General features: G+C 35.9%; 1 protein-coding gene across 1 annotated transcript in view; it reads left to right on the top strand.

Annotated features, from left to right (window-relative positions):
- The window catches only part of LOC137405287 (cilia- and flagella-associated protein 74-like), a 38,557-nt gene extending 14,228 nt beyond the window's left edge, over positions 1-24,329 (top strand). Inside the window, exons 16-34 of the mRNA XM_068091515.1 lie at positions 1,109-1,230; positions 1,546-1,762; positions 2,195-2,368; positions 3,361-3,494; positions 3,599-3,768; positions 5,212-5,318; positions 6,030-6,185; positions 6,711-6,737; positions 7,819-7,965; positions 8,717-8,847; positions 10,877-11,018; positions 11,423-11,566; positions 13,838-13,993; positions 15,097-15,292; positions 16,316-16,531; positions 17,268-17,288; positions 19,246-19,373; positions 21,400-21,534; positions 23,896-24,329. Of these exons, the coding sequence (XP_067947616.1) occupies positions 1,109-1,230; positions 1,546-1,762; positions 2,195-2,368; positions 3,361-3,494; positions 3,599-3,768; positions 5,212-5,318; positions 6,030-6,185; positions 6,711-6,737; positions 7,819-7,965; positions 8,717-8,847; positions 10,877-11,018; positions 11,423-11,566; positions 13,838-13,993; positions 15,097-15,292; positions 16,316-16,531; positions 17,268-17,288; positions 19,246-19,373; positions 21,400-21,534; positions 23,896-24,102 (2,730 nt within the window). The 3' untranslated portion in view covers positions 24,103-24,329. The remainder of the gene's footprint in view (positions 1-1,108; positions 1,231-1,545; positions 1,763-2,194; positions 2,369-3,360; positions 3,495-3,598; positions 3,769-5,211; positions 5,319-6,029; positions 6,186-6,710; positions 6,738-7,818; positions 7,966-8,716; positions 8,848-10,876; positions 11,019-11,422; positions 11,567-13,837; positions 13,994-15,096; positions 15,293-16,315; positions 16,532-17,267; positions 17,289-19,245; positions 19,374-21,399; positions 21,535-23,895) is intronic.
- Positions 24,330-27,259: the final 2,930 nt, after the last annotated feature.

The raw sequence follows: 27,259 nt of genomic DNA, 5'->3' as shown, positions 1-27,259 counted from the left end.
ATAATACTGATGATGTGAGTTCATAACACTCATCTTATAATGCTGCTGATGTGAGTTCATAACACTCATCTTATAATGCTGCTGATGTGAGTCCATAACACTCATCTTATAATGCTGCTGACGTGAGTCCATAACACTCATCTTATAATGCTGCTGACATTAGTTCATAACACTCATCTTATAATACTGCTGACATGTGTTCATAACACTCATCTTATAATACTGCTGATGTGAGTGCATAACACGCATCTTATAATGTTGCTGGTGTGAGTTCATAACACTCATCCTATAATACTGCTGACGTGAGTCCATAATACCCATCTTATAATGCTGCTGATGTGAGTTCATAACACTCATCTTATAATGTTGCTGATGTGAGTTCATAATACTCATCCTATAATACTGCTGATGTGAGTCCATAACACTCATCTTATAATGCTGCTGATGTGAGCCCATAACACTTATCTTATAATACTTGCTATATATTCTTTTGCTTTTTAAATATTTTAATCAAATCAGCAGCTTTGATGAAATACATATAATACGTAGTATTATTGACACATAGTCAGTTATAATCACTTCTATGTGTCAACATGCAGAGGTTTCTTTGATCACAGATACAGATATATTTAGTTCATCTTAAGATACAAATGCTTTGTATAAAAATATATATGTGGCTATGTGCAGGTGGAAAACAATAAAACACAGTGAGCTACTTATATGTGTGCATTAGTGCGCGTGTGTCTATGAGCAATCCCTTGATTATCGAGTAGGATATCTGCTCAGTTTACTGCAAGCCGAGGCTGTACATGTTTTAAGGGCATTGTTTCACAAGCAATGGCTCTATGATCTTGGCTGGACATGTCTGAGTACAGGGGTAAAAGAACCTCATTAACTGTGACATGCCCAGCTGCAGAGAGCAATTCAAGGTTGAATATCATTGCTGTTATTATCAGTGACATTCTTTGGGAATTGAACCCCAACCAGTTGTTTGTAGGTCAGGGGTTCTAGACCACTAAACCACAGCCACTCTGCTATGAAATGGTTATTTGTCTGTTCATACTTAAAATTAAAAATAAACAGTCTATGTATTTATATATGAATTTAGATAACGTTAACCAGCAGTGGAACAGCCATAGATGTACCAGTTTATGTGACAAGACAGAACATCGATCTTCAAATCTGCACCCTTGATAGACTCTACCAGGACTCTATTATAGTAAAAAACAGGTGTGTATCTATGTCTATGAACCTGAGTTCTGAGCATACAGCCAAACTAGTTGTAACCACAAGATAATGCAAACTTTGAATGCTGTTACACAAGTGATGAAGATCCCACGTTTTTACGTACAACATAATTTGCACAATTATCAAATCTATCTTGTCTACATCTAATTGACAATATTAAAGAATTTTTTAGAAGTTGGTTTGTATGACTCACAACAATTCTTGATTAGATCACCAGCCTGATATCACGTATTGTATAGCATTTATTTACTAGTTTTATAACATGTTCAACAGCAGGTTTTCTGTTCTCTTTTTTAGAGCTACGAGTGCTCTCAAACTAATGTTTGAGGTGCCAAAATCTCTAAGGAAACACATGGAGCTGCTGCCTAAAACTGGTTTTGTTCAAGCCCAAAGCTCTTTCTCAGCCCAACTGAAATTTCTTCCACGGAGTACAATAGCTGAAGATGCCCTTGAGTATTTTGACAAGAGCACGGGTGTACTGGAAGTTCCATTAATCATTCATGTTGCGGATCAGGTGAGCGAAATGCTGCGGCATCAATGATGCCTGATTTGCTATCATGTTTTGTTGTTCAGGCAAAAAATCCTGTGGTATTACTGAAGTGGAGCTAGACTTTTATTGTGAGACGGCAGCTAGTAAACTGATAAGTTCATTTTAGTCATATTTTAATGGAACAGCTGATTCTTAAAAGTATAATTTGTGAAATATTAAAAATGCAGAATCGTCTCCTCTAAAATGGCCTTATCTTTAAAATTGCTGTATCAAATGCAATGATTTCTTGCGGTTGATAAGTATCCACCTTCGAAACATGATGCAAAATTTCAACTCTTTATGTTCTTTTTGAGCTGAAATGGTTTTTTGGTCGAGCGTGTTTTCTTGTGTTTTTTTTTAACTCGTGATTTTTGAGTGTGACTTTCTTTAGTTTGCTGCCATTTTGCACTATTTTAGACTCGACCTGTGCCATTTGTGGTACACGCTATTGTGACCAACTCTGATCTAGAGTTCAGCGTTACTGAGATAGACTTTGGCCACAGCACTATTTACGAGTCTGCTAGAGCGAGCATTCAGCTGACTAACAAATCCATACTTCCTCAGGAATTTGGCTTCATGGGTTTGCCAGAGGTGAGTTCTACAGAAGTGCGCAGCCAAAGCTTAACTCTAGGGCAACGACTGCGTAAAAGGTTGATAAAAAAGTCATGGCTTTATCAGAAGTAATTTGTTTTGCTTGTCATCTTCAGATTCCAGCTTTTGTGCAAACCATTAAGATAATATTATTTCCAAATGTTGCACGATAGTAGCCTGTAGGTCTGCACGACAGTAGCCTGTAGGTCTGCACGATAGTAGCCTTTAGGTCTGCACGATAGTAGCCTCTAGGTCTGCACGATAGTAACCTCTAGATCTGCACGATAGTAGCCTCTAGGTCTGCACGATAGTAGCCTCTAGGTCTGCACGATAGTAGCCTCTAGGTCTGCACGATAGTAGCCTGTAGGTCTGCACGATAGTAGCCTGTAAGTGGAATGAGTCGGTTAAGCAATTATGGAAAACCATTGATTGAACTACCTGAACAAAACTTCAAAGTATAATAATAACAAAAACAACGTATAAATTAGCATGAACTGTTGAGTGGAAAGTGCAGGAAAACTGTTGCGGTGCATATGTAATTGGGCAAGTAGTACTGTTTCATGCACAGACAATATACAGCAATGACATACATGCGCTTGTTGAAGCCAACCTTGATTTTTAACCTTTTTCTCCAGCAGTACTATTAATCTTAGTGTTTATATGATACAGTGAAACTGAGTCAAACAGAATCATACTTCTGGCTGCAAGTCTTACTAAGTCAGCCGAATTTTTTTAAATTTTCAAAACAGGGAGTTTTATATCAGCAGCCTTATCAGCTATTTTAAAGGCAATTCTGATGCCAATAAAATATAATGACCAGTATACATGTATTCATCTCACACTGGTTTACAGAATGTAGAAAAAAATTGAGATCTATCAGTGTACTGTATGTCTTGATGAAGTTTATACAATGCTATATGGTTTAGATCCCGGGTAGGAAATACTACATTCAATTTATTTTTTAGTTGGTAAATTGATGATTACAATTTTAGTATGTGGACATTCAACCTAATGACGGTTTTGGAATTGTCTTACCAAAAGAGACAATAGATCTGGACATTGTATTTAGCCCCCCAAAGGCCAAGAACTACAATTTTGAGCTCTGCTGCAAATCTCTCATTAACAGGTATTCTGTATTAAACATTGCAGGATTTTGAACAATATATTAGCTGTTCGCAAGTTGATTGGATTTCTGGAAGGAAAACATGCCTTACTTATATAATCTTACAGGGAGTTTAAGATCAAGTGCAAAGGGGTGGGTGTGCACCCACCCATGGAACTTTCTGAACAAGTTGTGCATTTTAAGGCTACCTCTATGAATGACTATTCCATAAATGACTTATACATAATCAACAACCATCTCTCCACCAATGAGTACACCCATCCTGTACCGCGCATAGGTGAGTTGTCTTCCCATCAGATACCCAACTTTGATGACACTCTACCTTTTTAAAATTGTCTGTATGATTGCATGCTTGAAGTATGTGCCGTAAAACCTCTAACTGAACACGACCTCTATTTGATCGCCACTTTTACAATCATTGATCTTTATGAACCCATAATATCAAGTGAGCAGTAAAAGTGTCCACAAAATTGTATTAAGAATCGTTTACATTGATAACAATCAGTTTTTCCGCTATCGGACTCCAAAGCTTTTTTATTAAAACTTTAAAAGCAACACCATAAAAATAATTAATAACTGTCTCAGGTTATTGTATATGTATATACAAATGGTTTATATTTACAATGGTAGATGAATGACTAGTTTTAGGCCAAAGGTTACATTCAGCTAGCAATACTTTTACGAGTCGCATTTATGCTAAATGCAACTTGTAAAAGATTTGCTCTGCCAAAAATTATTTGGACACTAATATCGACTAGTTTAGCAGTACAGAAGAAGAGTTGAGGCCAGAAGATATTGTGGAAGGTATTGGACAACCAGAAGATTCTTGTTCCATCGAGCGCAACAATCAGAACGCTGCTATCCAAGCAAATGATGTAAATAATTTTGTTCAAAAACGTTAATTTTTGTTTCTGCATATAATAGAAGTGTGGTTTGTTATGTCACTTCTTCGTGAATATATATTTGCAGCATTTGGTAGATTATCACTATATAACTTATAAATTTGCAGATTTATAGCATATTACTTATTAGCATGATTGCGGTAATCTGAACTCGGCGGACAATTGATTGAAGCTTATAACCCCACTTCTATTGCACATAAAAAGCCAGTTTTGATGCAAACTGTAACAACCACAACAATGAGTGCTATGACACTTTATGCAATATTGTTAAATATAAATATAAGATAAAAATATGTCTTCAAATTTAGAATGAAATAAAAATTGAAAGCTCTAACAAATTGCAGAGTAGAACACAGGCCATAATATCATCGCAGGTTAATTGCAAGCAATAGATATCAACTGATAGAGATATCTCTCAGCTTCTCAAGGCACATTTATTAAGAGATCTTTGACAATTTGGAGGTAGGTTAGCAGATTTATTGCATCCAAAAGGTTTAATATCACTCTCCGGGAAGGAGAGGGCAAAATATAGGCGACATTGGCTTCGCCCTTAAAAGGGCTAAATTTATCTTCCCAAAATTCCAACAAGCGATTTAAAAAATATACCGCCAGCCTCTATTTGAACACCACTTCCAACTGACCACCACTATATAAAAAGGTTTGAAAAATAGAAGGCCATGATGTTCAATTAGAGGTTTCACAGTAGTTGCGTAACATGACACATTTTTCTAGAGTTTCGACCGTTATTTATGTGATGCGTTTCCAGTAGCAACTAGTTACTTAGAAAGTGAAACAAAAAACATCTTCTCTTTTACCAGGGAAAGGAGCAATTGCACCTGTAGGTCCTACAAGCTTTGAGTTCAAAGTTCCTGAAGGGGCCCCTCTCAATCTCTATCCATCTGTTGGCACAGTGAAACCTGGAGAAGTATATATGACTTTCACACAATCTGAATAGAATAACTTGCCTTGTAACTAGAACTTACTACTTACAGTCCTACAATTATAGACTATGTCAAGTTGCCTATTTCCTTTTGCTAATTATTGCTTTTGGCATCATGTAGTTACCAGTGCTGTTTTAAACAACATTGGTACAGTCTGTATGACAGGGCAGACAACAACCTAGTTATTTTTATTCTTACTAACTTGTTAAACTGTAAAATGTTGTGCATTACTAAAAATGTTACAAGTGGTCATAATAGTTTCAAGTTTAGTGATTATATTTATGATAAAGTTTGACTGCTGAAAATTTGACCACCAAATAATTACTTTAATAATTGTTTACTAAATAATTACCTTTGCTGTTCTCTTTTAAAGTAAACTTATACTCATTTCTATAGAAGATCTAGCATCTCAATAACAACATATACTTATTTCTATAGAAGATCTAGCATCTCAATAACAACATATACTCATTTCTATAGAAGATCTAGCATCTCAATAACAACATATACTCATTTCTATAGAAGATCTAGCATCTCAATAACAACATATACTCATTTCTATAGAAGATCTAGCATCTCAATAACAACATATACTCATTTCTATAGTAGATCTAGCATCTCAATAACAACATATACCAGTTCGGTTGTGTAGATTAGAAAGTAACTATTCTCACTTGGTCTCTGATCTCTTCTAGAGATTGCGAGTTCAGATGAGGTTTGCCCCGACACTTCCGGTTGAGAGGATAAAGGAAGAGGCTGTCCGAGTTGTGGTGCGCAAAGCTGAAGAGCGGGCTCAGAAAGAATATGATGAGAAAATGAGAAAGGAGAGAGAGGAAGCTGAGGCCCAAGCTGTAAGTTCCATTTAACTTAGTGATAGTTTAAGGACTAAAATGCTAATTGACGGGTCAAACTTCTCACTGAAGTTCTTTCTTGGTTTAGCGTCACTTTGCTGATAGCTTCAACAATTTGTTGCAGAAAAATGTTCATTGATCACATCAATTGTTGTTTTGCTGAGATTCTGCCATAAAATGGCGTATTAACTTATTTCAGATCACCACTCCCGGTGGATGCAATGAATTTAAAATTCATTCTTTACTGATTTGTATTTAGTGAAGCAGACCAAACCACATATAGAATCATTTTGGGAAGCACAATAGCTTCAACATTTGGTTGCAGAAAAACATTCATGATCACATCTATTGCTGCTTTGTTGAAATTCTGTCCTAACGATTTATTTATTTATTTCATATAACGACATCAGGACAGATGCAAAAAACTTAAAGATACATTTGCTATTGATTTGAACTAAAGCAAGTAGGCCAAATCACATTTCATAGACACAATTGGAAGTTCACTCTGTTTTGCTATACCATTAGATTCTGGCTGCGGCAGGAGCGAATGTGGTAGGTCCAAAAAACCCACCCGATCTAACTTGTTTGTTGTGACTTACTAACCCTTCATTGCTCAGCTTTACTATAGCAAACATAGATAAGCGCAATTCTTTTGTGACTTCCCTGATGAGAAGCATTGAAGTCTGTCAGAAAGTTTCAGTATATTTGTTAGTGAACATAAAAAACACTTTAAACTTTATTAAGCTTAAACAATCCCTAAAAACTTCTTCCCAAACCTGAGTGAGACGCTCCGATTTATAAACAAGCTTCTACTTACATGTCTGCTTGCACCTGCTCAAACAGATAACTGGAAGCATTTCTTCTCCTCAATTAATTACTAGCTTACTGCAAATAGAACATCAGCATGCGCTTGCTAAACGGCTGACCGTGATCTCCTTAATTGACTTTGTTGTTTTTTATTATTTACAATCATTTCTCATGGTCTGCTACATAGAGCATTCCTTAGCATTTTGCATAACTCTCTTTGTTCAAAACCATGTACAGTTTTACATTCAGAGCCCATCCACTCTATAACATCACCAGATGCTAACAGAAATGAACACTCAAAGATTGGCTACGTCTGCTTAACTAACTGCAAGCAGAGGTTGTGTGTGTTTTTAAGTGTGCTGTTAAGTACAAACATCAGTTCTGTGAACTTGGTTGGACATGCCTAAGTCCAGTGGCAAGGAAACCTTGACGACTGGAGACGTACGCAGAGATCAATTTTAGGGTAGATGCAATTCCTGTCACCACCGGTGGCCTGTTAGGAAGTGAACCCCAACCTGTGGTTGCAGGTCGCGCATTTTAAGCCATGACTGTTCGCTGATCTCTGGTTGAATTACTATTAGATTTCAGTCTTTTCAGATTGCCATCGCTGGGAATGTCAGCTCACTCACAGTTCAGGACAATTTATTGTAACTATTAACTAGTGAGATAAGTGAGGTTGTATCTACTGCCACTGTTATGGGATGACTAAACATAACGAGCACCATTCTCATTATTTGCAGTTGTTTTTTTATTTTTTTTGTTTCTTTTTGCAGTTTGTTTTTTGTTTATCAAACTATCAATTGATGCAATTATTTGAATTGTACAGGGCAAAAAGAAAGCTGCTCCAGCACCTTCCAAGCCTGCTGGCAAAGGATCAGCTAAAGGGAAGGCTGCAAATCGACCAGCAACTGGGCCTCAACTAGACATAGGAGGTCCAGAGCCTGTGACTGCTCCACCGGTGGAAAGCATTAAAGTACAGATTAGAAAAATTCCACCCTTTGTGTTAATTTATAGTGTTTCAACTAAAGACTGGTTCACACTATATCACCATATCTCAGCGTTCATGCCACAATACTTCGGTGATTGTCAGTGATAACAATGTTCACACTATGGCAACTATTCGTGTTTACATCAGTGAATAGTTCATGGCATAGTGTTCTCGTTTTTCTCGAAGAAACCTTTTTGTTACCGCGTGCTTGAATCAAATGCTAGTCCTGCAGCAACTGTCATAAACTGAAATAAATAGATTACGTTATCCACGACTGCAACCACCATTGCCGAAATAGTGCGCATTGTACAGGCTGTCATTGATGCTTGGCGAACTATTGGGATAGTTTAACAGCTGCAAACCTTGCCGACGTATCCGCGCTGCTTTGTAGATGGCATTGGTTTACATTGAACATAGTCGCCGATGAACCCCGAAAGGACAACTCCAACATACAGCGATATAGAGTGAACCAGCCTTAACCTGCTACCCACTAGCTCACAAGCCAGCTAGCCTTAGTATTAGTTATAGCTTGAGTTTTTGTATTTAGTACTATGTCTAGCGTATCTTTAAGGGTACCAGCTACTGTTGCTATATCTACATAGCAAGCTCGTTCAGTAAACTTTGAAACCCTCAAATACCAGTTGCGTGTTCATTGTACCCATTGTCTATACAGTACCGTGTTCCCAGAAACAAGGCATTCAAGTAAGGTATTACTAAGTAGTGATTTTTACTACAGCTGGAGTCTGATGAGTATGCTAGTGCCCATTCCACGCTGTTGAGACAGTTTGAGGGCGCCTTTCAAACCTACGTAATTCCATGCTACCTATCCAGTGGTGCTTGCGCTAAACCTGGTGATCTCAAGTACAGGTAAGAACTATAGACATATTTGAAGATATCCAAGGTTCCTGGTAAACATAAAGTTGTAGCTGAAACAATATTTATCTCTTTATTTTGTTTAGCTTAAAAACTAATGCTGGTTGCAAAGTAGTATTTTCTGGTTTTTTTATAAGGATTTAAATTTGTATTTTAAAGACAAAACAAATCATTTTGCTTGTCATTCCTTCTGTTACCAAGGTTTAAAAAAGTGTCGATTACATACAAACTAAGTCATATGACTCTAAATCTTTCTGTAAGGTGGCTGATGATTAAAGGTTGAAGCTATTTAAGGATGCTGTACTTTCACTAATTTAGTCATAATAAGGCCCCTCAGCTTATATAGATTTATGCAATAAGAAATTAGGTGGTCAGGAGGCTTTGAGGGCACTGAAATGCCCTACTGTTAGTGTACAGCTAGTTGTGCATCATTGTGTCAACATTATTATTATATATATATATATATATATATATATATATATATATATATATATATATATATACTAGCTGCACTACCCGGCGTTGCCCGGGTATTACAAATCAGCTTATAAACAATGAGAGGTAATGAAAGTTGCCCGCCAGTTGCTATTAGCCTGGCACATTGCCAATGCATAATTTGAGTAAGCGTACTAATAAGAGCTACCAGCTTCTCATGACGTTAAGCAATCACCCTGCGTCATGACCTAAAGCGGTAGAGTATTTGCTCCCATATAACGACATATATTGCCTAGCGGATGTATCAAGCTCATGTAGCTAAGTTAGTAGGGCATCGGACTGGCGACTGAGAGGGTCCGATATAAAACCTTCTGCGATATGGATTCGTTATTTAAAGATTTCAATAGCTATATCTGGACAAACAGATATACACGCAAACTTTGAGAAATATATATATAGATTACGAGGCACCAGCAGAGTTGGTCACGCATTGTTTGGTTGTTTACATGTATGTACATCATTTTTCTTTGGCTACACATGAGGCTGAGCTGGTGGAACAGGCAGCAAAGTATTTTTAGCCCTCAAGTGAGTTTTATTACCTAGTCATTGGTGAACATGCTTTCATATCTTTTGTTAATGATCAGTTGGGTTTGTTCCTTGCTCAACTGTTGCACCTGTGCCAATTGAAAGCAGTCGCCAAGCCTCGCGGTTGGCTGATTGGCAGCATCAACTGAGGCCTATCTAGTTCAAGCTGTCTCAAGCAGTCTTGAAAAATTAGCGATTATTGTGGCTATATAGATGAACACACGCTGGCAGAATAACAGTTATCTGCTCTTGTCACTACAGTGGAATACTCGGGTACTAAAGATAGCAAATTGCTGTGGTTAACCAGTAGATTACTAGCTAAAACCCCCAAAAGTATTAAGCTTGGAGCTGTGCTTTTTCCTTGGAAAGAGCTGATAGTTTGACCTCTAAAGAAGAGGAAGTTCATAGATTTGTGTATTTACGCTGGTCTGTTTCTACCAAGCAGTGTTTCTACGAAAACACCCAAAACAACTTGGAACCAGTTGACTGTGTGTAAAGTTAAAATTTTTAAAATAAAATACAGTGTGACTCAACAAAACTGAGTATATCAAAAGTGGAAATTAAAAAAACTCACTTAGAGTTGTCAGATTTCATACTGCAAACATTATCGATTAGATGCTTGTAATCTACCTACTGTTTTGTCTAATGGTTTACATACAATAGCATCTAAATCTATTTAAGTATTAGCTAAATATAGTAAGAGCCATTTGTTTGTCCATCTGTCAAAAGCCTTGCTTCGAGATTAGGAAAAAATATTGCTTTCAATGAGATTCGTGCTCACGATTTCCGACTTGCACGACCGACACTCTATCACCTGCACCGATCAATCTCCTTTCCATTTGCCAGAATAGTTGTACACATAGTTATTACACCTGAAGATCTCTCATAATGCAATAGACTGCCAGGGTACGAGTAACAATAAACTTTACTTAGACACTCAGACTGACTCTGTTCTTTCATGCTCCGTCTACCTGTTGCTCCAGTTTCAAATATTGTTTTCCAGCATACACAACACTCTGTACCTCGAGGTACATTGTCCTACAGTTAAACCCCAGGTTGTTGTCATATCTGACAATGGTAGAGCGACCATTGACTATGGAGATGTGAGCATCGGACAACAAATGAACAAGACTGTTACTATACAGGTAAGAGGCATGGCTGGCTCACCTGAACATTGAGAATGCGTTCTGTAGACAGATAAGACAACACTCTCAAGTCCATGAAAGAGACATTTTAGTAGAGTGACTAATTTAGTAGATAAACCGAACCTACTTCATAGGCTGCTATTGTCTATTAATCTTTTTTGATCTTGCTAGCTTTCTTTGTTATTGACAACTCTATGATTCTGTTGATAACTTTACTAGAGATTGACTATTTATGGATTGTTGATAGTTTCTGTCTGTCAATCTGCATTTCACTAACATTTTATTCTTATTGGAATTATTTATGTTGTTAAGTGTGTAACAATTGCTGCACACTATTTGCCAGAATATAGTCAGTACTGCATTGATACTTACCTGAAAAAATTACCCCCTAAGTCTTATTATAGAACATTGATGATAAAGAAATAGACTTGACTGGCTCTCTCCTTGACACAACTGGGCCCTTTGAGATGAGGAATCCACTGAGAGAGTTGCCTCCCGACTCATCACATTCTCTCATTATCAGATTTGCTCCACTCAAGCCAGATCATGTGAGTTGTCTTTTATACTTGGACTTTATAATGGTATTCCCACCTTCTTTGAGGGATTCCCACCTTCTTTGAGGGATTCCCACCTTCTGTGAGGGATTGACTGTGGGGCTATTAGCTAGCTTTTTAAAATTGAAACAATCAGATAAAATAAGTTTATATATTTACATTGAAGACTTTATTGTTTATTGAATTGTTTACAAAATTAGCACATTCTTACCTTGAGAATTAGAAAACTGGGCCTTCCACATCAGCAGATGGAATTGAGATGAGGCCATAGAAATGGAATAAAATGTTCACTTTGATTTTACAGCTGAGATCTGTTTGGCAGTAGATTAGTTGACATTGCACATCTATTTTATTAATTGTCTCTATATGTTCTGGTTAAGAACTATAGGAAGTTGCAAGCGAGTGTGAAACTCCTTCTCATTTACCTTGTTATATCACTAATTGATTATATGCTTATAAAAATTAGTACCTTTTTAATTTATTTGTGTTATTTGTTACTATTAAATTTTGTTGGTAAAGGCTACATAAATCTGATCTCCATTACAGTGTAATAGCATTACCAGACAATAAAATGTGGGACCTGGTGCTCTAAACAAAACCTGTAAATTTTACTCTACTCTCTTAATACAAGCTGAGCATATCAACCTAAACATGACACAGTTGAAGCCAAACACCTTGAGCCGTAATAAAATGAAGACATGTAATGGAATTGGAGCTGTGCCAAATTACTATAATAATAGGATTTATGTGAATCCAAGTGAGGTTCAGATAATTACTTATATATTTAGTACTGCAGTTAATATTTTTGCCATTTTTTAATGTAGAAACATATTTCTTATGCCCAAAATGTTTAATATGAATATTTCTTTATTACAGGGACAGGTAGAAATTTATTGTCTCCCCCCAGTCTGCTTTTAGTGTTTATCTAAACCTGCTATTGTCTTACTATTTTATCACTTGGTAACACCTCAACTGCTACTAGAATAAACTCTCTATTAAACTTATTACAGCCTTTGTTTATGCCGTGCTATATTTTATTCATAAGTAACCTAACATTTAAGTTGGCAAGCGACTATAACATTTTATTAGTCATTTATTGTTGTTCTTTATTCTTCTTTTAGCTAACAAATCGCATTGATCTATCTTGCATGCACATTAGAAAATAAACTTTTGTCTTTGCATCTCTTTTTGTGATCAGAATTATTTTTAAATGTAGTATACATAACATATATGGCTTCTTAACTATTACATATAGTTAGTCTGTAAAATATTATTTTTTGATCTAACATACAAACTTGAAAAACTATAACAATATGAAGTTTTGGCAATTATCTACCATAATTAAAGAGTCGAGCACAATTATAGATTATTTGTATCGACCCTGCCTGCCTTTTACTGTGTTTGCAGTTAGTTGCGAGTGTTGTTGTCTACAAATGTACTTGTTATGTCAGCTGCCCTTGTCTTCTTATATGTATAGACTCACTGATGCAAACCATGCGGATTTATGTTTTGTACTAAAGATCGGTGTACCACTTAACAGTAAACATACAAAGACAAAACCACAGCAAGAATCCCGAACTATGCTCCATTGGTCATGTCATATTATCACTAGATTCTGACGATTCATCTCACTCTTAAGAGACTGCATATTAATCGCCCCAAATTGTCTTTTGGAGCATATAAACTTAATATTTTGAACAACAATCAGCTTGGAATTTTAGTTTTTACGCTTTACATGTATTTTTTTATGTGATATATTGTATCGGTGAACAGAAACATCAATGTTAGTAAGCATAATGAGAGAATTAGGTCGTTAATAAGATGAGCTATAAGAAGTGGACTATTAGAATGAATTCAAACACTCGTGTTGTTACAAAACTGCTTTTTACATTTCCGCACTTTAACAGCCACTCTCCTCAATTTCATTTGATGCATCTAAGCTAGCAGCTAATAAAATATCAAGAATATAATACCTTATACAATTATATAAATAAAATTGCTGTAGTATAATGCTATATATAATTAAATGTTACAGACTGTAGGGTTCTGGCAGATACAAGCTAGCATGTTTTGTTTTCACTGTATTAAAAAAGGCTGAAGATAAATTTTGAAGCTTTTTAGGTAAACAAACATGAATATGTTTATCATACTCAACAAACTAGTCAAAAGTAAGAGTTAATCAGACTTGTAGTTGATGGGACAAAGTAGAGGTTATTAACAGTTACTGATGCAAGATTCTTACCAATGTTTTTTGCATGACTTTAGTTTCAAGAGACCTTACATATTTACGGCCCAGATTCTACATTACATGTGAACTTGGTCGGGCGAGGAGTCAACCCAACTATTCAACTGAATCTAGAGGATCCTGTATTTGACATGGGTGCTGTCTTGGTGAACGAATATGTAGAGCGCACTTTCAAGGTAGTGATTATTCAGTTGCTATGCCTTGTTCTAGGCTTATATTTTATAGTTTATTACTGCATGTATAGAATATTTTGTGTTAAGAGTGATTTAAAAACAAACATATCTTGTTGATTCTCAGAATTACTGGCCAACTCTTTAAGGCTATGAACTAGTTCTACCATTAGTTTTCTCATGACAGTGTCACAATGCGAAATCACAATAGTTTTTCCTGTTTGCTTTAGTAAGCATGGATTGAAAGTGCGCAGAAACCCGTGATAAGTGTTCATAAACGCCTCAAAAATCTATTTTAGAACATATGTACTTCATCAGCACATTATTTTAATAGTTTTTGACCAAATGACTAATTTTGATAAAGCTTTTTCGACATGCAGTTGACATTGAGCTTAGAAGCTAGCCTTTTCTTGTGTTTTTACCGATTATTAACGTGACTAGCGGAGTAACCGTTTATCAGAGCTCTTTTAAACCATGTTCTGCCTTCTTTCAAGGCACCAAACGTGGTCATACAGATTGTAATCAAAATGTTACTGTGTTTAAGCAGTTGAGCAATTATTTATAATTAATTTTAATAATATTTTTAATGGTTGTTAAAAGCTAGAAGTAATTTTGTGTCAAAACCATATTGCTAAACTTTTGAACAGATTGCTTGTGCGCTGTTTGATTTTCTTATTGAATTGAATTTTTTTATTAATTATGAATGTATTAGAGGAAGCCAACATAAGTATCAACTAATTTGAAACTGTTGTTGGTCTGCTATTCGATGAAACAAGTCAGATTTTAAAAAACAAAAAACCAAAGTTTTGATGGCAGCCTAGAAAAAGATGTGATGGACTATCTGGTAGAACGAGGGTTAAGACTATCCAGCTGCTGCATTGTTCATATTTTTCAATATGAACCGTTGATAGAGTTATGAGTAAGACATGTGTAGCCACCAAACTCATAACACAGAGGGCTATTAGTCTATCTTAAAAATCTTGACACTATCTTTAGAACCCTAACTCTCTGGGTGTCGACTGCTACAGATTATATTCTTTACTACTGAGTGAGTAGTTGGTAAGGTTTGTAAAATATTGTAATATCTATGTAATTTATGACTTCCATAGATAAAGAACACTTCGAGTCTATCAGTAGACTACAGCATCAAATTTGATAGCCTTAGTCTCCTAAGATACAAGATGATGCAGGACCTACCCAAATTTGTGCAGCCTGAAGGAGAGCCACCAAATACTATTGGAGTGCAAAATAACAAAGGAAAATGTGTATTTGACTGTGTTCCATTTGCGGGAACCATCTCTGGAGGTGAGTGACCATTGTGAGCGAGTAAAAGAGTAAAGATTCAAGGTCTCTAAGGGCTAAATATGATTGATCAATTATGTGTTGTACTTTTTCAATGACCACCTTCAATGTTGAACAAACATAGTATGCAGCATCATGTAGACTACTGGAACAAGGCTGTTTTCACAACCATTTTTCGTTTTACACTGAACAGAGTTTGTCATTGAGGAAGCAACTCCAATAAACCGTCTTGATATAGATTTACCTTGAAACTACATTCTGGAAAGCAGGCATACTAAAGAATTTTCTTTTTGCTCTGATAATAATAATAATGTCCATCTAAGACCTCTGTTAGGTTGTTTGGAATAGAAGCGTGAATGTATGTTTTAAACAACTTCTCTATTAGTGATCATTCTATTGATAAGAAACTTGTTTCAAGTTACTGTGCTATGTGAAATAGCATGCTTATATTTTACTGTAAGGGTAGGGTAGAAGCTTTTTAAACATTCAACTTGGACCTAGTTGTTCTATATATTATTTTGCAATAGTACGCTGACAGTACCGTGTACCGGTACGCTGACAGTACCGTGTACTGGTACGCTGACAGTACCGCGCACGAGGAAAAGTCATTACGTGTAAAAACTATGTGCACAATTATTCTATGGTGTGGGAAGGCGATGGAGTGGCGCATATGGTAGCCCGCCTGTCTCAAAGTTTAAATATCCGGATTTGATCCCTGTATGGTGCAATCTTTTTACCTCACGCTCTTAGTGTGGCTTCAGACAGACAAGTGGACACAAATCTTAATATAGCGAAGATTAGAACATGAGAGCTGCAGCATCAGATTCTATCAAGTTTATGTGAAAGTCACAACAGTAACAACATCGAAGGATTTTAGAAAGTGGAAGAAAACATACAGCATGAAATTATGAACCTGATCAGTTTGTTTTACTCAGAACTAGCATGACGAAACTGGTTTTAGCCTGTGTACCAAAGATCAAGGTACTCGCTTCATTCTCTCTCCTAATGCACAATTGGTTCTTTTAGGTGGCTCTCAGGAAATAACCTTGACATTCGCGCCTGATCACGCGAGTGATTACTTCTCAGACGGAGTCCATGTTGAGCTGTTCAACATGGAAGAGGCTTACTCCTTTCAGGTAGTTGGCCAGGCCAAAGAACACATAATGTATGTGACCGGTGGACAGGTTATGCATCCTAGTGTTGAGTCTCTGCTGCCCCTGGTTCCCATTCAGCCAGATGAAGGTCTGTGAACAGCCGTAGTTTATACAAGCTTATATATAGTTGTACATGTATATAGTAAATACCAGAATTATAGTCTTGGAGTTTATATTAGTTAAATGGTGGTTACAGAATATGATGAGAGTCTAGTTTCTTGAGCATATTCAATATGCATAATTCAGGACTAATCTGTATTAATGATGGTAAACCTGTCATTTATGCTGACCTCTTTGATCTTTGCCTGCTAGTACAAAATGCTTTGACTATTTAACAGTTAATGCTTTGAACTACAGCGTAATTGCTAGACTTCTAAAAGGAAAATTTCTGCTCTGACTGCGATTGACAAGTGTCAATAAGCTTTGTAATGAATTCAAAAAGTTCCTATACTAGTATCAACTTCAATTTTTTTCAACATGTAGTAAGAGATACAGAGAGCCAGCAAAAAACCTAGGAGTTAATCACACAAAATTGATTATTGTGGGCAGTTGTTAAACATTGTTGTCGGGACCTTAACCGTGTTGGTATCTGGTCACCGTCAAACACTAAACATTTACTATATCACAAGATTAAATTTATATCATACTTTGATAAACCTGCACCCAATAAAAATTGTTCAGTTTTGTTAAGTTTTATTCAACGAATTCAGACTTGCAAGATGCAATATACATATGCTTCTCTTCGCACCTACATACATGTATGTGTCGATCTTTGATATAACTTGTTACTATCTGCTGACTCAACACCGTATCACCTGTTATAGAGCGCTTGCTACGGTTTCAAGGTATGTTTTTAGACTAGATGTCTCTTCCTTCCTTTATGTTATTAGATCTGGACTTGGGCTCTAATCTCTCTGCGTGATTGAATTTCTCTGTTGTCCCTTATATATTTAAAAGTGATTATGATTTATTGCAATTATAGTGGAGATTACATCTGCACCACTTGCCATGGTATTTGTCCCATTCTCTTCTTGTTTTCAGATAAAAGCTAGCGGTTTACTTGCAGAAATCGGTGAAGGGTTAAATGTTAATGTACCTTGCAGCTATGACTTTCTATTTGTGTGGAAAGTCTGTATGCCTTGTTGTAGTTTTGTTAATTAAACAGTGGTAGAGCTTATGTATAACTATATAACTACATGTAAATGGTAGCAGAGTATATACACGTATATACGAGTATACATGTATATGCCTTTGTATACGCTTAAAATGCATATTTACGTATATGTACATACAAGAACTTTATTAGGATGTACCTTATTGGATAAACCCGTTTTACAAATGTAGGGACAAAACACGTAACATTTAAAAAAAGGAAACAATAACATTATAATAGTTTCAACTTGGAATAACTTTGTCTGTTTAAATAATGGATGGTAGATATAGAGTTTAGTTATAAAGGTTAATTGTTAAATTGAGGAAATATGAGAGGAAATTGTACTATGGTCTGATAGACTGGCATTTGAAGTATCTAACATTTGATTGTCTGTTAGAGATACATATCTCTCTCTAAAGTTAAATGACTCTCTAATGCAGTAATAACTACTATAACAATGATGTAATAGTAACAATTAATGATGTAAGGATACTACAATACTACAACTACTACAATAATGATGTAGCAGTAACAACTATATTGATGATGTAATAGTACCAACTATATTAATGATGTAATAGTGTTTACTATAATAATGATGTAATAGTAGCAACTATATTAATGATGTAATAGTAACAACTATATTAATGATGTAATAGTAACTACTACAATAATGATGTAGTAGTAACAACTATATTGATGATGTGATAGTACCAACTATATTAATGATGTAATAGTGTTTACTATAATAATGCTGTAATAGTAACAACTATATTAATAATGTAATAGTAACAACTATATTGATGATGTATTAGTAACAACTATATTAATGATGTAATAGTAACTACTACAATAATGATGTAGTAGTAACAACTATATTGATTATGTAATAGTACCAACTATATTAATGATGTAATAGTGTTTACTATAATAATGATGTAGTAGTAACAACTATAATAATGATGCAATAGTAACAGCTATATTAATGATGTAATAGTTACAAGATGAAACTATTTTCCAGTTTGAATCTGGTATCAAAACGTACATATATATACCAAACAGGTGATTAAGCTGTTTGGCATACATATATATGTTTGGTATGCTTCTTTATTCTATGTACTAACATAGCTCCATCGGGCAGTTAAATTGTTGTACAGTTATTATTAAAACAGTTATAAAACCTGTCCTATACTGTTAGTTTATTGCAAACCCTGATTTTTGATTAAATAACTGATCTAGTAAGATGCTAGAAACGGAGATGTTGTTCTATATTAGAGTTGTGTTCTCATACAATAGCTACTAAGTCGGCCATGGCTCGCAGTAAACACTTCTCAACTGGTTTGTCTTTACAGCAAAGAGAGGTGATGGTTAAGCTCTTTAGTTCTCTGTTACTGCTTGTGTGTTGGAATCATAGAAGTATCTATTATTTGGATTAACATGTACATGTAGATATTCTCTGTTTAGATCAAGGTGTAAACTGAGCAAGTGCTGACTTATTCCTTTTTATTGTTTGATGCCACATTAGTAATTAGTAGTCACAACCTTCACAAAGTAGAATTGCGTTGTTACAATCACTAAAAGCACAGAAATATCTGTTTGGAAGATTAACTCTTTGCTGGTCATCATAATGGGATTTATTATTGTTGTAGACACTAAGCCGATTGCAGGCCACATACTGCTGATGTTCTATAGCGTAGCTAGAGATGGTGTGTTTTCTACAGCCACTGCAGATGTTATCATCGGTTGTGTGAGAACCATGGCAGTCAGCCAGAAAAAGGTAAGACTTATGCTGATATAAACTTTATAGTTCTAGAACTTTCTTCTATTGCGTAAAGCTAGGAATTTCATCTATGCAGTTCTGTTTTGGACTAAAATATTTGCCTAGCTTCTCTAATATAGTTTTAGCATTCAATTATCATTTGTTTTTTGTCATCCATGACTTAGAATTTGATCAATTAACTTGTTTTTTTATAGTAAAATAACATTTTTATGAGTAGCTCATCTCTCTAATAATAGAGTTAATTAATAATAAGTTATTATCTTTAAAAAACAAACTTAATTCAAAATATTAACTTTTTTGACTACAAGTCTGTTAAGCTCTGAACAAAAAAAAACTTAGACCTTTAAAAAGAATTTTTAGGTTTTGTTGTCACTTGTTCTTACGCTAGAATTTTTGGTCATAAAATAAAAGGCTAGCAGGTCATTTCATGCAGGAAAATCAAAAATACTTAGTTGTACATATTATAAATTCAGTCAAGGGTAAAAACATGGAGAGATAGTTCACAGTTGTTGTTGTGTGGAAGTAAACCATTTATAATCCTTGCATTGGTGTTGATACATGATAAAAAACTTGGCATAGCTTCCCTGCATATCCTTTTTTGGCTGAATATTTACAAAGTAGCAGCAATTTAAAAAAAAATGTTTTCCTTATTAATTAGGACACTAGAAATGGTGATAGATGTTTGGCCTTGGATTTGCTCTCTCATTCAATTAGCCAGCTAACCAGGCGTCGCAGTGAATACCTGTAAACTGATTTATTTTTGCAGCCACGAAAGGTGATGGTTAAGCTTTCTAGTTCTTTGTTACCGCTTGTGTGTATGCGCCATAGAGTTATCTATCATTTGAATCAACATGTAGAAATTCTCTGTCTAGGTCATGGTCAGAACAGAGAATCCTATAAGCAGTCCGCTGATCTATTATTTTATGCAACTCTAGCAAAAACTTTGGTTTATTTTTAGCTTGAGGTAAGGTGCACATAACTGCCATTAGATAAAGTTGTGTCCATAGAGTTATTCAAGTTTGTACCGTTTGATGCTTGATAGTTGTTAGGAAACCTGAATACTTTATGATTAGTCTTTGTCCAAAAGACTTCATGGATATTATTTTACAACATACAGCTTGTTGTTGTGAAGCATGATTGAACCGTTTGCGGAATCCACGATGATTGTAAAATTATACTGTCAGACTCGCAATGATTTGTAAAAGAGCCGTGATTCATATCCTTCTATAGTTCCCTTTTAAAAGTGACATCTGGATATCACAATCATTTATACGTATCAAAGAGTGTTCAGTTTCCTTTGCATTATTCAGCCCATCATCAACTCTCTTTTATCCTACTCATAAAAACCTCCCAATTTTGCCAAACAGAGATTTGGTAATCTAAGCTCTTGCACTCTTTTTCCTTTTAAATTTAGTAAATATCTGGAGAACAATTCTTGTTTGAGACATATCCCAGCTATCTAGTCCACCCAATCAGTCATGAGACAAACGCTTTTTTACAATCATTGCATGTTTCAACCACAAAAAATTGTTAGTTATGTGCTGTCACAAGTCTGTCGTAGAATGGTGATAAGCCAGCAACCTTCCTTCTCATTGGCTGAGATTAATACAACACGAGTTTGACTAGTTCACCGTATCCCTATTGATTTCTATTTTTGTTAACCGTCTGAATACCTTATGTATACGCATTTTCATGTACATTTGCATTCCTATTGCAAGGGTAGTTCTCATACCTTACAGTTCTCATGGTACTACAGACTTCCATCGCATAGCACCATCGCACAATGGCAATAGTATATTGCAAAATTTCATTTATTTATGCGCTGAATTTTAGCAGTTGTAGCGTTTTCGATAAGGAGCACTTCAAAATTATGTCAATTGCAAGTTGTGGTCATTGGTAAATGTTATCACTTTCCGTACTTGAGTTTAAAAGTTTCCTTAAAAGAGTTTAGCTTATGATATAGTGTCTGCCACATTAATATTAAATTAGAATGAGTTTTATTACATGCCGTGATATATTACAGAATGGGGAGTATGTATTTGAAAGCATGAACACCATCAACTCCAAGGGTTTTACTATAGCAGAGCCAAAAGCATATTTGGAGGCAGGCACAAAGAAAAATGTGACAATCACATGGACACCACCAGAGACTCACAATGTAGGTCATAAATTCATCTTTACTTAGTCTGTTGCTCGCAGGATGTAATAACTGAAGTCACCTGATGTACATAGTTGAGAACACAATGGGAAAATAACTAGACTATCTTTTGAGTTATGTCAAGGTCAGTTACAGATGTATTCACAGTAAAAAAGATTGCAAATTGCTGCTTACTGGAAACTTGCTCTCTATTGAACGTTAAAAATTTCTGCCCCTATTAATATAGGTTTTTATGTTGTTTTTAGCAAAATTAAGGCAGTAAATCATCACTACCAGAAAATGTCTTCTGGCGGCACTGTTGAACTGAAATAATGTAAACATACAGACTGCAGGGGCTGACACGCATTTTGTGCAAGCTATCAGCCATGTCTTCTTGTAATAAATATGTTTTGACAAAATATTTCACAAATAAATTGCGCAAAAACAGAGCATGCACAACATATTAGTGTAAGCGGAGCTTCGTTTACACCCAGTAGATAGTCATCTTAACGACAGGCTTGATAATGAGCTGTCTTCCTATCATTGATTCTCGTGGCGCAAAAACGTTTAAAATACCGTCAGGTATGTTTTAAGTAAAATAACAACATAGCCATAGAGTAGTTACAATATTTGTTAGCTTTGTCGTAAATTTTAGACACCCAAAAATGAACTTACACAAAACTTTAATAAATTTTATCAGAAAGTATCAGTATTTTTCTATCATTTGCGATTGTTTTGGATGTTTGAGGCGATCTCTACTTCCAGAATATTTCAAAATTAAAATGCTCAGATCAGTGTGCGATTATGAAATCTATAATTGCGAGGAGGCCGGACAGAATAGAGAAGTGTAAGACTGCCACTTGAACACAATAGCCCATATCAGCTATAGCAATGATTACAACTAGTGATATTATTTTGCATGTTTTTTCCTTTCGAGCGTTTTAATTGTGATCAAGTTTTGTCAATTGTAATCTTGAAAAATCCTGGCAATCAGATCTCCTCCAACATCAAAACAAATGGAAATGTTAGAAAAAATCTATACTTTATGATGAATTCTACTAGAAGTTTGTGTGAGTTCATCCTTAATAACCATTCTCATGCACTTACCATGCTATCAGATGTTCCTGCACTTACCTTGCTATCAGATGTTCCTGCGCTTACCTTGCTATCAGATGTTCCTGCACTTACCTTGCTATCAGATGTTCCTGCACTTACCTTGCTATCAGATGTTCCTGCACTTACCTTGCTATCAGATGTTCCTGAACTTACCTTGCTATCAGATGTTCCTGCACTTACCTTGCTATCAGATGTTCCTGCACTTACCTTGCTATCAGATGTTCCTGCACTTACCTTGCTATCAGATGTTCCTGCACTTACCTTGCTATCAAATGTTTCTGCACTTACCTTGCTATCAAATTTTCCTGCACTTACCTTGCTATCAGATGTTCCTGCACTTACCTTGCTATCAGATGTTCCTGCACTTACCTTGCTATCAAATGTTTCTGCACTTTCCTTGCTATCAGATGTTCCTGCACTTACCTTGCTATCAGATGTTCCTGCACTTACCTTGCTATCAGATGTTCCTGCGCTTACCTTGCTATCAGATGTTCCTGCACTTACCTTGCTATCAGATGTTCCTGCACTTACCTTGCTATCAGATGTTCCTGCACTTACCTTGCTATCAGATGTTCCTGAACTTACCTTGCTATCAGATGTTCCTGCACTTACCTTGCTATCAGATGTTCCTGCACTTACCTTGCTATCAGATGTTCCTGCACTTACCTTGCTATCAGATGTTCCTGCACTTACCTTGCTATCAGATGTTCCTGCACTTACCTTGCTATCAGATGTTCCTGCACTTACCTTGCTATCAGATGTTCCTGCACTTACCTTGCTATCAGATGTTCCTGAACTTACCTTGCTATCAGATGTTCCTGCACTTACCTTGCTATCAGATGTTCCTGCACTTACCTTGCTATCAGATGTTCCTGCACTTACCTTGCTATCAGATGTTCCTGCACTTACCTTGCTATCAAATGTTTCTGCACTTACCTCGCTATCAAATTTTCCTGCACTTACCTTGCTATCAGATGTTCCTGCACTTACCTTGCTATCAGATGTTCCTGCACTTACCTTGCTATCAAATGTTCCTGCACTTACCTTGCTATCAGATGTTCCTAAACTTACCTTGCTATCAGATGTTCCTGCACTTACCTTGCTATCAAATGTTCCTGCACTTACCTTGCTATCAGATGTTTCTGCACTAGTGTCCCATGAATGGATATACCAGCTAAACTACTACTGCCGCCAGTTGCTTGGTAAATTACTTTTGTATTCAGAAATTCTAAAGCTCGTTTTAATTTTAATATATATTGTTTTTAGCCAGACGAGCCAATAGAAAGTTCTATAATAGTTTCGACTAAATGTGAGTTGACAGAAAACTATCAGATTCTATTGAGAGGCCTCATCGTCTCACGCCCTCCAGAGCCACCTAAGACCGCTACATCTGAGGCTCTCGTTCCATCCGTAGTCACACCAGCTGAAGAGAGGCCACTCAGCTCTTCTACCGCTGCCGCTGCCAGCTCATAATAGCGGTCTGGTATGCGGATGAAAGATTTTTATATATCCTCTATACCGGCGACATACTGTTCTGCTTTCGAAAACTTTGCATAGCTAACTATGTGGCTAGCAGATTGACTTTATTCAGAAGATAACATAATATAAACATGAACTGACTGATATAATTTATGTTGCTCCGTGTGGTGGTTTTCTTAATCTATGCCATTTCATAATTTTTGAATTGGTGTCTAAATAGAATTGACACTGATCAGCAGGAAATATGGTATTTTCTTATTTTACAGTCAACAATCAATAAATATCAAATATTCTACTGAATGTTTAGCAAGTTGAATATGTGGAATGCAAGCTAATAGAAACTCCGGAAACAGATTTCCAGTCTCTTCCAGATCAAAGAACGTCAAATTAGGCAGAAAACCATAGCGTGTGAATCAATGGATTACCATAGCCATGTTGTGCAGCCTACTCACAGCCAGAACATGCACTCTAACAAACCGTTAGTCCCCAAGAGGCTTGTTTGTTATCGAGTAGGGCACACTCACCGGTATCAAGGTATCTGGTTTGCTAATTGCCAAGATAAACGTATCAATAGAGTGTCTGGACACAAAATTTTCTTGCTGCTCATTAAAACACATGAAGGGTTAGGCAAGTGGCCTGCAGTTTTCTCGTGGACACAAGATTTAAAACATTTGCATTCATGCAAGATGGGAATATACTAAACAGATTTTGTATCAGAATTTTTGTTGTGTTTCAAATGGAGCCATGAACTACACGATCCAAAAGTTAAACTAACTGAAATGGTCTAAAGTATGCTACTATTAAGAGAAAAGCTTTTTAAATAATTTTTCCTTGTGTTCCCAATCTACTTACTCGTGTTTATAATATGAGATGCCTAAGCCATGCTAGTAAAGCGCTTCTGAGCATAAACATTGCCTATTGAATTAAGGTTCAGCCACTGAGTAGTCAGAAGCCAGGAGTAAAAAAGTTCTTTGGCTAAAGAACATGAGAATACACAGGTGGCTCCACGGTTATCCCTATTACACATCTTAATTCTTATGCCAATAGACATCTGTTTAAGCAGATAATTGCTCAGAAGTCTATTGGTTAACGTGTTGAAAGGAATCTTAAGCTGTACAACTGGACATAAAGTAAAGAAACTTGCCAGATGCTAAAACTGAGAAGACTTCAAAAGACTGAGTGGCTAGTCAGCAACTCGCTGACGCTAGTCAGCAACTCGCTGACTAGCTGTCAGCAACTCGCTGACGCTAGTCAGCAAGTTGCTGACAGCTCATCATTGAAGATAAACTTACACAAAATTTTATCAAAAAGTGTGGGTAATTTTTATTTGTATTTTTCTATCATTTATGATTGTTTTTAATGTTTGAGATGATCTGACTGCCAGGATGTTGCATGACTAAAATTGACAAAGCTTGACTGCGGTTAAAACGCACAGAATCAAAATACACTCTGAAAAGGTGTACTAACTGCGGGACTGCCTGTCTCTCTTCTTCTAAACATTGGCTACTGCATTCACTCTGCAGTATTACACGTCTCTACGCTGTGGTTTTTGCGACTAATAGAGGTCATAATCACACTTTTGCTTAATCTGAGCAATATAACCATAATTAAGTTTGTTGACTTTAATCTTGAAACATCCTGGCAGTCAGATGACCTCAAACATTAACAACAATCGCAAATGATAAAAAATACTGATACTTTTTGATAAAATCTACTAAAATTTTGTGCAAGTACATCTTTAATTAAGTTTACGGGTGATTAATTCTGTCATTCCGCTCTTCTTTAGCTATCTTTTCTCCTCAGCATCAAATACTTCCAATCTTGACAAAAGAAGATTTGGTAATATAAATTTTTGCATTCGTTTTCCCTTAAAAGTTTAACATGGCAAGGCTGACACTATTAGTAGCATCAAACCTCTTACATGATTGAGTAACTAACACTGTGTGATGCTTGACTGTCCACAGACGACAGAATTTAATTTAGCACTTTTATATTTACATCATATTTGAACAGCAGGGGTAACGTCTAGCTCATGCAATCAACCTGCAATGGCATTTTTATTAGTGGATCTTGGGTTTTTCTTTGTGAAACTGTGCACCTCCTTTCCAAATCTGTCTACAAACTTGACTTTAATTCTGTCTCCTCTTATCTTTACTCCTACAAATCCATAGGCTGAGCTCCAGAACTTGCTTGACGCACCCTTTTTCTTTATGTTTCTTTTGGCTGAAGAACTTCTACTAGTTCTGTGCTTGGCAGCAGATCCAGAAATAACATAGTCAACTATCCCTCTACAAAAACAAAGATGCAGTTGGCTATTTGTAAATATCACCCACTATACAGTAGTACCTTGAGATGGGGGTGCCTCGACATACTAGAAATTTGAGATACGAGCATACAAAACTGTTCCTGATGCAGCAGCTAGGTGGCTAGACATGCTAGGCGAGGCTTATAGGAACAGAATTGCTTGACCTTTTTCGTCAGATCAGGATTTAATAAAAATTGGCTAAAAGTGAAAGAGAAAGTTAGTCTAAAAGCGAGAATAAAGGAGACAAGCCGGAAAAAGATATCAAAAAATAAAAACAAAGTTAGAATTAATTTTAGTGTAAAAAGTAAAATTACTTTTAAGTTTGTGAATACTGAAACTAAATTTACTCGAGTTAAATTTAAAATTTTTGTTATGTCACGTAGCCCCACAAAGTTTTATGTTCATAGTAACTAGTCAAAGGTATAAGATGTATTTTTTAAATAAACAAATTACATAATTTTCCCACAAAGTTTATGAGTTTGAAATTGCACAACTTCTACTGTCACAATAATTGATCACTTTTGAGCTTCAATTAATGAGTGTGAAGAGTTTGAATGGCCAATGAGGCGCTTCATGATGTTTTGTGGCCCGAGGAGAAGGTGTCATGCTATAACAACAAAGAGATTTGTTGATCATGCAGACACTTTTGTGAAAGTTTTTTTATTTAATGACGCAAGGGCACTTTCCACGCTAATTAACAGCTATTAATCATGTCAGAATTTTATTGCATGTTATTGGTCACATTTTTCTATTATACTAACATAGTACATAATGGTAGTTAAAATAGACAGTTCCACGGCTCCTTATACCGCTGTCTGTATAATGAGTCATGGAACTTAATGTCGA

This window comes from Watersipora subatra, chromosome 9 (assembly GCF_963576615.1).
Source record: "Watersipora subatra chromosome 9, tzWatSuba1.1, whole genome shotgun sequence".
Classification (NCBI taxonomy): Eukaryota; Metazoa; Bryozoa; class Gymnolaemata; order Cheilostomatida; family Watersiporidae; genus Watersipora; species Watersipora subatra.
The sequence above is the reverse complement of the archived record's forward strand: the minus strand, read 5'-3'. Positions and strand labels throughout refer to the sequence as shown.